Source organism: Cynocephalus volans, chromosome 10, assembly GCF_027409185.1.
Source record: "Cynocephalus volans isolate mCynVol1 chromosome 10, mCynVol1.pri, whole genome shotgun sequence".
Taxonomy (NCBI): Eukaryota; Metazoa; Chordata; class Mammalia; order Dermoptera; family Cynocephalidae; genus Cynocephalus; species Cynocephalus volans.
In genome coordinates this window covers 55245790-55261318 of record NC_084469.1, presented here as the reverse complement: position 1 = coordinate 55261318, position 15529 = coordinate 55245790, and the positions used below count along the sequence as shown (strand labels likewise).

Sequence of the window (15529 nt, the reverse complement as noted above, 5' to 3'; positions counted from 1 at the left end):
ATGTGGTCATAGCTGATGTTTCTAACTACCTTCTTTCATTAGCCATTCCACATCCTCTTTGCCCTCAGGAAGCACCTCAGCTAATTGTGGTTTTTTGCCTGGTGGGATGATCCAAATATTCATGAAGTGTCAGGACCATTAGCAGTCCTACCTGAATTGTGTTATAGTTTTCCATTAACATTAATCACAGGACATGACAGTATTGAGAGAACCTAAGGGATCTCTTGTATTCCAGATATAATCTTCCTTACATTCATTGTGTGGTAGCAACCCAATTTCTCCTTGGTATTCAAGACCAATCACTCATTCAGTGAAAAAGTAATCTCCTTCTTTGCCTATCAGTTCATAGGCACGAAGAGTCCAAAGTGTCCAGGTAGCAGTTTCAACTTCCAATTTAATGAAATTACTGTAGTGTCTCCTGGTAGAAGAATTCCTCCCTTTGGAACTAAGGCCTCTAGACCAGTAGAACTTAAGGTTGCAGAAATTTTGCTAGTGGACTATACTAGGGGTAATAATGAGTGAAACCACTCCCATTTCCACTACTTGATTCCCGACCTAGGAGAAACAGCACCACATATTGGATGCTGAGTTAGAGCATATACAGCATCCTGGCAGACACTGCCTCAGCCCCACAAGATATTGCTACCTGACTGGCACTGTAACTGAGCCTTCAAAAGGCCATTCCAATGTTCTGTCAAGACAGCTCTTTCAGGATAATGGAGGACATGGTAAGACCATGAACATGGGCTCAACGCCAGAACTCATTTACTATGAAGTGAGTCCTCTGATAAAAAGCAAATGCTATATGGAATACCACAATGGTGCATAAGGCATTCTGTAAGTCCATAGATGGTAATTTTGGCAAAAGCATTTCATGCAGAGAATTCAAAGCTATATCACCCCAGGGAATGGTGCCATACTGGGGAATCAGTGTTAGTGCTGCTGGCAGACAAGGCCCTTGGCAGTGGCTGTAGTCAAGGTGGCCTTGGTAAGTGTAAGTCCATGTTGTTGAGCCTGTGCATAACCTTTATCCCTGTCACCATGGCCACTTTTTCATGAGCCCACTGGTCAATTATAGTAGTGGCTGGGGAAAGAGGCAGACTGGTATCCACTGAACTGAGGTCACCCCTTGGTGAGCATTCACATGGGACACAAACCTCTTCACATTTTTGCCCATTCAGAGAGGCCTGTCCACATACCTCTTCCTCAGACTTCCTTATCCCTAAATTTTTAATTATGTTTCTACTAAATCCCTAAACATCCAGCCAAACCATTGGGCACAGCCTGTGGATCTATATAGACTCTCACCTCTAGCCATTTTTCCTTTCAGGCAAAATAAACAATCAGGTGCACTTCTCAAAGTTCTTCCTACTGGGAGGATTTCAATTCACAATTGTCATTCAGGGATGTCCCAAAAAGATAGCCACAGTAGTGCTGTTGCTGTCCCTATTTGGGTGTGCTTGTATATTGTGAAGAAGCATCTGTAAACCAGGCCTACATTTTCTCTCCCTCAGTCAGCTGATGTGTAGGATGGGAGAGAGAAAGCAATGTAGTAGGAGTAGGGGCCATGTGCACTTTCTCATGCAACCTGTGCCTTCAGGGCCTGCTTGAGCCAGATCTCCTATATACCACTTCTATTTGAGAATGGAGTACTGCCATACACAACTAACTTTCTGGTCTTGTGGGTCAGACAACATTCAGTTCATGATAAGCAGCTCAAGTCTCCTAACTTGATGGTTGATAGAGTTTAGATGTGTTGTCCCTTCCAGAACTCATGTGGAAATTTGATCTCCATGTGGCAGTATTGAAAACTGATTGAGTCATGGGGGCAGATCACTTATGAATGGATTAATGCTCTCCCTGGGGGGCGAGGGGAGTAATGAGTGAGTTCTCGCTCTATTAGTTCCTGCGAGAGCTTATTGTTTAAAGGACCCTGGCACCTCCTCTCTCTCTTGCTTCCTCTCTCTTGCTTCCTGTCGTCATGTGATCTGCTTGTACCCGCTGGCTGCCTGCCACTTTCCGCCATGAGTAGAAGCAGCCTGAGGCCCATGCCAGATGCAGCTGTCCCAGAATCATAAGCCAAATAAACCTTTCTTCTTTATAAATTACCCAGTCTCAGGTAATTCTGTTATAGCAACACAAAATGGACTAAAACAATGGTATTCATGGTTAAGTATTGAGTCTCTACTAAAGCCCAGAAGCAAGCCAAGTGCTATTTCTCAAAAGGAGAGTAATCTGCAGAGTATGGCAGGGCTTTGCTCCAAAATCTGAAGGGTTTGCACTGTGATTCACTTATAGGGGCCAGCCAAAGGCTTCAAACAGCATTCCTATCTGCCACTCATTATTTTGAGCACCATCTGATATGCTGGATCATATGGACCAAGTGGCAGAGATAGCTTGCACACAGCCTGGACTTGTTGAAGAGGCCTCTCAGTTCTGGGACCCACTCAAAACTAGCAGCTTTTCAGTTCACTAGGTAAATGGGCCAGAATAGCACACCCAAATGAGAAATATTTCATCTCTGAAATCCAAAGAGGCCCACTAGGTACTGTGGCTCTATTTTGGTCATAGGAGGGGCCAGATGCAACAACTTACTGTTTGCCTTAGAAAGGATATCTCAACATGCACTGACCCTGCAGAAATTTCACTGAGGTTGAAAGACCCTACATTTTTGCCAGACTAATTTCCCACCCTCTGACATACAAATGTCTTGCCAATATGTCTAGAACAGTTGCTACTTCCTGCTCACCTGGAATCATCATAATGACATCAATGTAATGGAACTGTGTGGTGTATGGTAGAAGAGAAAGGTGATCAAAACCCCTGTGGACTAAATTATGACATAGGGCCGGAGATTTGATACAACCTTGTGATAATTTTTATGGGTTAATTTGGCTAGGCCACAGTGCCCAGATATTTCATCAAACATTATTCTAGATGTTTCTGTGATGATTCTTCTAAGATTAACATTTAAATCAGATTTTGAGTAAAGCAGATTTTGAGTAAAGCAGATAATGTGGGTTGCCCTCATCCAACCAGCTGAAGGTCTTAATAGAAAAAGACTGACCTCTCTGGTAGAGGAGAAAATTCTACCTTCAAACTGCCTTTGGGCTCGAATGGTACTATCACTTCTTCCCTTAGTTTCCAGACTGCTAGGCTACCCTGCAGATTTTGGACTTGCCACCCTGCACAACCGCATGAGCCAATTCCTTTAAATAAATCTCTCTCGCTTTGAGAGTCCATATATACTTGCACCAACTGATTATGAACTTTATTCACATATACAAAATACCTTCATAGCAATACCAGATTAGCGTTTGAATAACTAGAGACTGTAACCTCGCCATGCTGACACATAAGACTATCATAATAATAAGACTAGGAGGTATGCAGTAGAGGCATGTATGTAGATGGACATATGAGTGGGCATGATGTATTAAGATATTTGTGTCATATTAATGTCCCAAAGACGGCATCGACCATAAAAGAGTCATTAAACATCCAAGCAGGTAAAACGACATGTTGTTGTTATTAACCAGCCTTAATCTCCTGCTCTCCAGTGCAGGTATTATGGGAACATATATAAATTGGTCACAGTTGCAAAGATGGAGAGTATGGATGACCTCAATATCATGGACTCCCACTTACCAATGTGGTCTAGCTACTGCTGCCTCTGAATATCCAACCTTTCTGCAACAGTGACCAAAGCTGAACCTTCAGTGTGCACTAGTCTTTGAGAAGACCAACTATCCACTTAGTGTCAAGTTGGGTTGGTCAAATTGGACCTTTTCCATCCTGCAAGAGCCAACAGTTTGTTCTCAGGATCAGAAAACTGTTATGGGTATGGGTTTGCCTTTTCTGCCTATACGTCCTCAGCCAGCACCACCATGTGGTGTTTATAGAATGCCTGATACAAAGGCATGGTAATCTCACACAACATATCATCTTACTAGGAAATTCACTTTACAGCAATTATGTGCAGGAGTTGGCCCATAACAGGATGAACTAGTCATATCATATGCTGCACCATCCAGAAATTCCTCTTATAAAGCACTAGAATGGCTTTCTGAAAGTACAGCCAATATGAAGCCTCAAAGGACATATTCTGCAAGGATGGAGCACTATCCTCCAGAATGCAGTATACACATGCAGACCTTTATATGGCACTCTGTTGCAAATAAGAATACTGCTGAGAACCAATGGCTAGAAGCAGGATTGTCCCCACTTAGTATCATTCCCAATGTTTGCTTGTGCACTGATGGGTATGGATTGGCTAGTTGGTCAGCCATTGTCATCTCTATTGGGGAATGCCCCACAGAACACATAGTCTATTATATCTTTCACAGGTGTGCTCTCCAACCCTCCCACCCCAGACATGAAGCCTGTCACTCCTGGGAGGCTGATCATCTGAATGGAGTTTAATGAACATGGGCCAAATGCAGTGTGTTCCTTGTGTGGTGGGTGAGTTGACTTGGGGAACAAGTATTATGAGACCATGCAGGCAAGGCCTGGGGGCGGGGGGTGGGGTGACTACTGGACATATAATTCAGAAGTCAGTCTAAAGACTTTTTTGGGGAGCACAAAATAGGAGGTCCTGCTGATGATGAAGCTGAAGAACAGATCTGGAGGTTCTCATTTATTTTTTAAAAATTTACAAACAGTACAATTCACTTTTTCTGCATGTGTACTTCTGATTTTTTACACATACGTAGTTTTGTATCTATGACCACAAACATGATATAAAACAATTCTAACACCTCAAAGAATTCCCTCATGTACCCCCTTTGTATTTAGACTTCCACCCCCTCATCCCAAACATTCGGCAACCACTACATTCTCTGTTCTTTTTTTTTTTTTTTTTTTGCCTTTCCCAGAATGTTATTTGGACTGAGTTCTTTTAGCATGATGCATTTGAGGTTCATCCATGTTGTTGCACGTATTAGTAGTTCATTATTTTTATTGAGTAGTATTCCATTGTGTGGACGTACCACAATGTATCCATTTACCCACCAAAGAACACCTGAGTAGTTTCCAGTTTAGGGTGATTATAAATGATACAAGAAACACTCATGTACAGGGTTTTTTTGTTGGTTTTTTGTTTTGTTTTGGTGAACATAAGTTTTCTTTTCTCTAGAATAAATACTTATAAGAGAGATTGCTGGGCCATATGGGAAGTGTACGTTTAACTTTTTAAGAAACTATATTCCAGTGTGGCTTTATCACTTTTCACTCCCATTAGCAATGGATGAGAGTTCCAGTTGTTCTACATCCTTGTCAGTACTTGTGTTGTCACAGACCTAGGGTTTTGAAAAGCCCAAGATTATAAACTAATGAATATCTCAAATGGTAGAATATCCCAGGTGAATGTTGGAGACCAGTGTTGAGGCCTGTGTTTTTTGCTGCTGTATATTACTTGTGTTACAAGGCATGGCAAGCCTGGCTCTAGAAAATACATAGTAGAATATGATACATGGGTAGAATAGAGTCAATTTACAGCTGGACTGCAAAGTTATAATGTTACCTTCATGAGACCTGGATGTCTGGCTTTGACTCTTGGTTGAAAAAAGGGCAGTGAGATATATGAGGTGCTGTTTAAAGTCTGATCCTCCCCAGAATATCTCCAAAGCCAATTTATTTATGATGGTTTTTAACTCACATAACTGGTTAGACAGCCTGGCTTGATTATGTAACCAATAAACAGAGGGGCATAAAAAACCCTGGCAGAGAATTTCTGCCTTGAAATCTCCCAAAGCCAAGTTTTATACAGACCTTAGTGGTTCAATTCAGAGATGGTGTGCAGTCTGTGTGAATAAGGATACTGGGGAGCTCGCACCTGGATGAATCTCAGACCCCCAATGCTTACCTACCCTTTCATTCTCTTGTGGAGCCACACCCTTTGCCTTTAAATAAAAGCATTATTACATGGGTATGCTCTGTGGAGTCTTGTTAGTCTTTTGATCTGGCAAAATCTTATGACTTTGCAGTTAGGTCAACAAAATATGAATTTGCAAAATGATTCCTATTCCATTGTATATATTTAGGAGTAAGTAGACTTGGATTCTAAAATCATGTTTGCTCACCAGAGCTACCCAAACTCCATTGAACAATAGATTAGTTAGATAGAAAGTCTTCATTTCATATATTTATCACCTTATAAGGTGAAGACTCCTAATTACTTCAGAAGAAATCTTCAAGCAGGATTCTGGAATATAGAACACTCCTGTTTCATGCCAAAATATGTTATTGGACCAAATTTTCCCAAGAAGCAACAGCATATATGTAAACAGCTGTTAGAAAAAAAAAATTCATTTAGAATTTCTTTAAAGCATTGAAAAGTACCACCTACTAGGATAAGGTTGTACTTACCTCCACTGGATTACATATCTTGATTTCTCTCTGTACTTTAGACCAGGAAATAACTCCTAACCAAGTTGATAAATATAATTTACTGCCAGAAAATGAGAAAGAAAAGATTGAGTCATGCAATTGTAAGCCAAAAATACAGCCAAATCTTCAACTGTACTTTGGAGCCATTTTTTGTTCACATCTAAATCACCTAGTAATCACCACACCTTTGCTCATTGACTCTGGAATTCAAATATTTATACCTTTACTTTTGTTATATAAATAATAAATTACTTTTCTCTTTCTTTTAATCAATCAACCAAATTTAATAGAAAATGTAACTATTTTGTGAGCCAGATATTTGAGAAGGCCTCAGCTGAGCAGTTCTGGCTTAAGGTCTCTTCTGTGGTTCTAGTGAGATGTCAGCAGAGGCTACAGTCATCTGAAGACTTGACTGTATAGAAGAACTCACTCAAATGGCTGGCAGTTGGTGCTGGCTGACAGCTTGGAGCTCAGCTGGGGCTGCTCACCAGGGTGCCTATACATAGATGCTCTAGCATTACAGTCTCAGTACGGCTGGACTTCTTTCATGGAAGCTACCTTTCCCAAGTTAAGAGTCCCAAGGTGCACTTGTTTCCTTTTTAATCTTCCTTTCTTTAGCATGAATTCTTTGATGTTGTATAAGGAGTGAGCTATGGCTAAAGTCATTCTTATAATCATTTCATTTGAAAATTTCACATCCAACATGAACTCCCTGATGTGTAAGATTTGAACTATGGGCTACAAGCTTTTTCACATTCATCATTTGTATATGACCAGTAAGGTATAGTCCATGGGTAATGGCCATATTCCATTCCCGCGCCATCCCTCCTCCCGCCTACCCACCCCATGCCTCTAATAGACTCATAGGATTTTTCTCCAGTTAACATTCTCTGATGTTGAGCAAGGGAAATGGTGGATGCCTCTCTTTCTCTAGTGACTTTTAAATTTCAAATAAGGCATTAACTGTGGCTAAAGGCAACCCCACATTCATTACATTTGTCTGTTATTATATTAAAATTGGGCTGTGGCTGAAAGCCTTTCTACATGCATTATATTCACATTCCTAGTTTTTACAATAACATTGATAGAGTCCCTCCAGCATGAATTCTCTGGTTTGAACCACCACCATACTGATAATTCTCATAGTTGTTTCTCTTCAGAGTGAATTCGCTCGTGTTGTGGACATTGAGTTGTTTGTATCTACTGAAGTTGACTGAACCATTCATATGCTTTAAGACCCAGCAATTCCACTCCTAAGTATATACATAAGAGAAATACATATATGTACACCAAAAGACAAATATGTTCTCATAAGTATTATTTATTATGACCCTAAGTGTAAACAATGTAAAAGTCTATCGACAGTAGAATGGATAAATTGTGATATAATGGAATTCTATATAAAATGAAATTGAACTTCTGCCACATGCACTAATGATTAGACTTAGAGACATAATGTTGAAAACAAGCTGTATATGTAAAAATACACAATACTCATATAGTCCAATTTATATAAAGATTTATAATATGCAAAAACTAATTTATAGTTTTAGAAGTCAGAACTGTCGTTAACTTTGAGGAGGTAACAAATAATTTTTATTTCATATTTGCAATGAGAAATATAGTTCACATCTCCTTTCTTTTAAAGCAGTTCTATTCACAGTGTTGTCTATGGACCACTGCCAGTTGGCCAACTGTTTATTACTGGTTCACAAAAAGTTACATATTGAAATTGAAAACAAGCAATTTAAAATGTTTACAGCAATTTGACAGTAGAAGTTTTTGTCTATTGAATCTAATAATAAAAAAATTGGGGGTTTTATTTTCAATGATTTTTGTCATTTAATCTGTCTAATATATTTTGTGTGTGTTGTTTTATAGGCTGGCAAACAGGAGATAAATAGTACTTTAAACTGTTGAATAGTATTACACTCGTAAGCAACGTCAAGTACAGGGTTTACTATGACGTAAAAAGATTTTACAAAAAAAAAGTCACATCATTTACTGAATTCCCATGGTTTCTACCTTGTGAGTTTTCTGATGGACCATGAGGTTTGACTTACAACTAAAGAACTTCCCACATGCTTTACATTCATATGGTTTCTCTCCTGTGTGAGTTTTCTGATGGCGAATGAGGTTTGATTTCCTACTAAAGGCTTTCCCACATTGAGGGCATCCATTGGATTTCTCTCCTGTATGTATTCTCTGATGAACAGTGAGGATTGCCTTCTGGCGGAAAGACTTCCCACATTCATTACAAATATATGGTTTTTCCCCTGTGTGAATTCTCTGATGGAGAGTGAGGGTTGTCTTTTGGCAGAAGGACTTCCCACATTCATTACAAATGTAGGGTTTCTCTCCGGTGTGAGTCCTCTTATGTACAGTGAGGGTTGTCTTCTGGATAAATGCCTTCCCACACTCATTACACTGATATGGTTTCTCTCCTGTGTGAGTCCTCTGATGATCAGTGAGGTATGACTTCTTCCTAAAGGCACTTCCACACTGAGTACATTCATAGGCTTTCTCCCCTGTATGTGTCTTGTGATGTCTAGTGAGGGTTGCCTTCTGGCGGAAAGACTTCCCACAATCCATACAAATATAGGGTTTCCCCTCTATATGTGTTTTTTCATGAAGAGTGAGGGCTGTCTTCTGACGGAAGGCCTTTCCACACTGATTGCAAATATAAGGTTTCTCACCTGTGTGAATTCGTTGATGTTCAATGAGGTATGATTTCCTTCTAAAGCCATTCCCACAGTAAAGACATCGAAAAGGTTTCTCTTCCATTTGAGCTCTCTGATGCATAATAAAAACAGGCTTTCTGTACAGGAATTTCCCATATTTGTTATATACAGAGGGCTTCTTTTCCATAAGATTATGTGGAGGGACACTGAGATTTGCCTTTTCTATGAAGGTAATTCCATTTTTATTGTATTCAAAGGTTCCTTCTCCTCTGTGAGCTCTAGCATGTGTAAATAACATTCCTTTCATAAGGAAGGATTTTTCGCAATCATTATGTTCAAATGGCTTCTCTGGAGTTTGAACCTTCTGATGTTGAATAAGCTCCTGTTTACCACTGAGATCCCTTTCTGTTTGTTTATGGAGACTCACTGCAGGATGAATTTTCTCACGCTTCGTACTGAGGAGTGATTTTTCCCATCCATTAGTCTCATCAAACTTCTGTTTTACAGGGCTTATATTTCTAATTGCTAATTCTGAAATATTTTTCAATATCTTTCTATTAGGTTTATATTCACATAGTGTTGTTTTGGAAATAGTATGGTTCTTGCCTAGAGTAAATGTTTTCCCATAAATATTACTTCTCTCCTTAATCAGTTTTTTGTGGTTGATGAATATGATGGATCTAGAATGCTTGTCTTGGTATTCTCTGAACTTCACTAAAACATCTTCAGCATTCCAATTTTCTAGAAAAGAATACAATTAACAGCACCGTAAGTCTTCACATAAATGCTATATATAAACAACCCATGATGGGACTATTTCTCTTGCTACTGTGGTCTACAAGAAGCCCATAATAAATTACCTCTTGGTGGGGAAAACATACAAAACATAAACACAAATCCTGCCTGTAGGGTACATGCTGGACACAGCCCTCTTCCCCCTCCCCGTGCATACCAGAGATCCTCCTTCCCCCTGGGAGACTACCCCTGGCCAAGGTAGTTACCCAAGGAAAGGCACATCCCCTTTAAGACAAACAGAAGGCTGGAGGGAGCAGGGACCCTAAGTAAATGAACAAGCACTCTGGCGCCAGGAGAACAGTGAGTAGATTAACTTATCGACTCAGCCAGATCTCCTACATGCTCTGAGTTATGTGAGCGGGGTGAGGGTCTGCAGGTAAGCCTGAAAATGATTTATACCCCGACTCTGATCTGTTCACTATACAACTCTTATATGCACCCCATGGCAATGTGGATTTTCTGACTGACTGGCCACCGTCAGTGACTCTTGTAAGTCTAATAAACCAATGTCTCTACCCATTTGGCCACAGGATGAGTCTTTGGAATAGGCAAATACTATGCGAGTGCCCTTGCAGATTTGGGGCTCCCACATTACATGCTGCACTTTAAAATGAGGAAAAATCGGCATAAGCAAAGAACACTTGTATCTTTGGCATGTTATAAATACAAACTGCATTGAGAAGGTATAATAAAAACAAGGATAAGTTAGCAGAAGACAAAGAATGGTGAAAGGGCGATTGTTCATAGAATGGGAAGATTCAGAGATAATGAAGTGAGCCTATCAAGGATACAAAACAGCAAGCAGTGAGATGAAAATCTACACATTGATCTCCTCAGGCTTAAATAAGTGTTGTGAAGTGCTTCCACTCATTTCTTCCTCACTTTCATTTAGCCCCACCATGGCAAATCAACTTTCTCAAGCTCATTTCCTAGTGTTTACAAAAACACTAGTCTGCAGTCTAGGCCCTAATTCCCCATATAACTGAGATTTATTTTCTCTTGAAAGCAGAGAATCAGGAAAACACATTGCCATTTGTAATTATAAAATAAACTAGAAGATAAAGTATGCAACTTGAATGTAATCACTGTTGTATTTTGTTTGCTGTTACCATCAGTTTATTCTTACAGAGATGGTCAATAATGAAATTCTCCTGACCATCAATTCTAACTTTTCCACCTTTCAATTTCCTGAATTCTTTTTTTTTTTTTTTTTTTTTTTTTCAGTTTTAGGGAAAGAGGAGCTTACTTTTCTTCCCAATGCAGTAACATAACGCTACTATTCCCTATTGGGGTTGTGAAGGATTGGATTCTTCAATGTATGTGTAGGTCACTGATTGACCTTAGCTATGATTTTTCTACAAATTCTTGACTATATCTTACTATGGTTACCTTACTACTACCTATATTTGGTGGGGCAATTAAAAAAATTGATTCATCTTACCCATGGCATACATTTTTATTTATAATAGCCCCATACTGGAAACAGCCTAAATATCCATCAAGATATAAACAGGTAATACGGTATCATGTATTTATACAATGGAATACTACCTCAGCAATAAAAAGGAAAACAAACTACTGATACAAAATGACAACAGGGATGAATCTCAAGTAAGCTTTATGCAAAAGAGTACATATTGTACAATTCCACTTATGTCCAGTTCTAGAACAGCGAAACAAATCTGTTTTGGTAACTGGAGTTACATTGCCTTCCTAAGAACCTCAAACACCTCCAGGGACATGCTACTCTCCAGTTTTTCCTAAAGGTTTCACATAGTCTTTCTACCTTCAGTCTTATTTTCTGAAACTGGAATAAAATTATGGTCTGGACAATCTATTTCAAGAATTTTCCAACAACCTGGTATTTTAACATGACTATTCTATGTAAAATGCTCAACTTGATAATATTGCTTTCCCAACTAAAACTTATGCTTTTGGAAGTCAATATTTTATTGACTATCTACTTTGAAACTTATGAGTATACATTAACATGTATCTGAGGTGACAGGATGTGATCTCAGAACTTATATCTAAAAAGAACTTACCAGTAAATGATATCTGAATGAATGAGAAATATGTTTTCCTTGCATGGTATCACAGACAATCAATGAGGTAACTTTTGAATACCTAGCTTCTATTACAAGCTACAGTAAGGAAAGGTAAAAGGGAGGACCTTGTTTTGGGGAAATTATTAACCAAATGAAGAAGCCTAAGATAAAACAATGTTGAATCAGGTATCAGATTATTAGATCATATCCAAGAATGTGTCTGTTCACATACATTAACTAGAATGGGAATGCAGAAAAAAGGAATAGACATTGTGTATAGCAGTTAAGAAATATTTCATGGAGAAAGTAAAACTTGTTCTTTCATTCAAAGGACATATAGTATTGTGTAGTAAAGATTTAACCTTGTCCAAAGAGAGGTTTGACCTTTGCCTTTGGCTTCTGGGAGGCAATCTCCAAAGTAATCCTTGGAATGTCATGGCTAATAGGAATATTGTTTTCCTGGGAGCCTTTGGCCAGCCAGATAGTAATGATGTGATTTAGTGTGGGGGCTTTCAGTCATGCAGTATCACCTCGACCTCCTAAGGAGCTGGAAACTGAGATCAGCTATGGGGGCAGTCAATCATGCCTGTGTGTTGGAGCCCCAATAAAAACTTTGGAGACTGAGTCTTGGGTGCACTTTCCTGGTTGACAATACTCTATACATATTGTCACACATTGTTGCCAGGAAAGTAATGTTGTCTATGACTCCATAGAGAAAGGATGACCAGAAGCTGCAAGTTTGGTGCTTTCCTGGACTCTGCTCTATGTGTTTCCTCCCTTGCCTGATTTTAATCTTTCCCTGTAACAAACTGTAACTGTGAGTATAACAGCTTTCAGTAAGTTCTGAGAGTCCTTTAGCAAATTATTGAAACTAAGGGTGGTCTTGGGGTGTGGGCTTATAGATGGTGTCAGACGCAAGGTTGGTCATGTGTACTACAGTACACACTAACTTCACAGATGGCTAACTTCACAAGTATCTACGTGAAACATATAGTATCTATCATATAATGAAAGGTCCAGCTATAAGGAATAAAATCAATTATATGGAGTATATTTAGGAGACTCAAACAAATAAAGATTAGCAAGAGTTCTCAGTCAGAGAGAGAAATGCATTTGGAATGACCAAATAGGGTACTGTTCTGTTAGCCCTTGAAAAAGTCAGGATGTAAATTTCATATAACAAGAGCTTAGTATATGGGCAGTATAAACTGAAAAAACTGGAAGAATCATGACAAATTTGAAGAGTAATTACAGCAGTCCACTCCTAAAATAATATGGCTCTCATGTTTTGAAGATGTCAGTGGCAAATGAGAATATGAGAGGATGAAAGATATTTTACAGAGTGAGATGATATAACACAAATTGTGGAGAGACCATTAAAAAGTATAGCAGAGATGATGAAATCAATATGAAACTACTGGGGCTGATTATGGGAACAAAATAAGGATAAATAAACATAAGATTATGGTAACAAACCCAGAGGTGACCACCAAGGCACTGCATGAAGCACCCTGGGCTCTCCTGAGCAGGGGCAGTGGGGGGCCTTGGGCCTTGGCCATGCCCCCCCTGACATGCACAACCAGCCCAGTAATGACCACCAAGCTGCAGAAGGAAGGGCCCTGGGTTCCTGAGCTGTGGTGGTGGGGAGCAAGGGCTTTTGCCACACACCCCTGACATCTGCACCCAGCCCGGCAATGACCAAGCCACCGCTGGAAGCCCCCCAGTCTCTCCTGTGGGAATGAGGGGGGTGCCACAGGACTCAATCCTACCCCACCTCCTTCCTCCTTCCATCACATTTCCTTCCCCTTTCCCCTCTCCCCCTCCCTTCCAACTTCTCTGCAACAACATCCTAGAATGTAAAAAAAATTAATAAAATTACAATTTCTTTAAAAAAAAAAGTATCTCCTTGAAGAAAAAAAAGATTATAGTAACAAAAGAACAGGTAAGAATAAATATAATGACAGTTATTTCTGATATACTGATAGCCAAAAGGAAAAGACAACTGATAGTCATATTCCTGTAGGCAGATTAAATATACCACAAAAGATCAAGTGGGAGAAATGAACTTAAGTGCCTATTTGAAAGCCTTTCACATAAAACAAGGAAATTGCAATTTGAGAATGGGTCACATTATTATAACTTGCAGGACTTTCATAAAGACATAAACTGAGGGGGAAGAAAGATACTTTAAGAAAGACACCGATGAGAGCCTAATGAAACAAGATTCATTTACTCAACAAATATATACTGTCCTAGCCAATATAGATAAAGGAAAGAAGAGCAACCAAGACATAGAAAGGCACTCAAGGAAATAAGTTGAGAATGAGTGTTTTTCACCTAAATCGATGTGGGTAGCTATCAGGAATGATGCTCTCAGCACTATGACATAAAGCACAAAGGTTTGCTGGAAAGAAATTGTGATCCTGAATTTATCGCTTTGGCCCGAGGCATATGGATTTTGAAATCTGGTGGTAGGTCTCAGGGTAAGAATGGGACATGAGGCTGGGTGCAGGAAACAAGTATATGGCATTGCACAGGAAAAGGAAAGAAAATGAGAACTAAGAGGAAGAAAAATATTAGAAAATGATTTCCTTTTTATTTTTTGGATAGATTTAAGAATGCTTATAAATAGGAGACTATAACAAAAGAAGGAAGATAGAGGACTGAAATGCTAAAGAAAGACGAAAACAAGAAACATCTAAACCAGCAGTTCCCAAGGTGATTCACGAGCATGTGGTACTTGAGACCCTTTTGTTGGGGGTGAGGGGGAGTATCTGCAAGTCAAAACTATTTTCATCAACAAGACTTCATTTGTGTTTTTTACTGTGTTTATATTTGTACTAATGGGGCAAAAGCAATGATGGGCATCTCATTTGTACCAATGGGATTTTAATTTATGGAGGTAGCTAAGTGACAACATGGGGCAGATAGTGCCATTGGAAGATTATAATTATTTACTTTTCCTGAGAGGAGGGGTCATGCCATGCTATACAGGACCACATGGGGAAGCACCAAGTTTGGTCAGGTGGCAGAAGGAGCAAGGGGAAGCCTAGGCCAGAACCTTTACTGGGGTTTCTGGGGGAAAGGCAAGGCAGGGCAGAGGAAATAATTTAGGATTGTCTAATTTAAATGGTGTCAGCACGCTATGGGTTATTCGGGTGGTCCCTACTCATCTGGTACCTGACCCTGGGTAAGTTAGGGCAGAGAAAATAATGGCTTGGTATGTGAGAATTGGACAAAGCAGGTGGTTGGGGTATGGACTAAGGACTGGTTGGTTTATATATGAAAGGTGGGCTCACAAACAAGTTGTTTACTATCTGTAGGAATTAGCTAGCTCTCAGAGGGACAGTCTCTCCCCAAGTAGCAAGGCCCCCCAAAGATGTCAAAAAATTATAGAGATATTATAGGATATTATAAAATATAGGAAATCAAATATATGATTAATACAGTGGGTAAAATTCTAGCATATTAGCATAAATCAAAGTGCTGGCACTAATCTGTAATAGTAATCACTGCATGTCTAACTGCTATGTACTCAGAAAGTTTCACTTAATATTTTTGATAGAGCAGAAAAAAATGATTTATTAGATCTCCATCCTTGAGTACACATCTTTTCAA

General features: G+C 39.4%; 1 protein-coding gene across 2 annotated transcripts in view; it reads right to left on the bottom strand.

The window, feature by feature from the left end:
* Positions 1–7813: 7813 nt before the first annotated feature.
* ZNF382 (zinc finger protein 382) overlaps positions 7814–15529 on the bottom strand; it is a 29969-nt gene continuing 22253 nt past the window's right edge. For both annotated transcript variants that reach the window (XM_063111865.1, XM_063111867.1), the window contains one exon: positions 7814–9809. In XM_063111865.1, coding sequence (XP_062967935.1) covers positions 8389–9809 — 1421 coding nt within the window. In that variant the 3' untranslated portion in view covers positions 7814–8388. The remainder of the gene's footprint in view (positions 9810–15529) is intronic.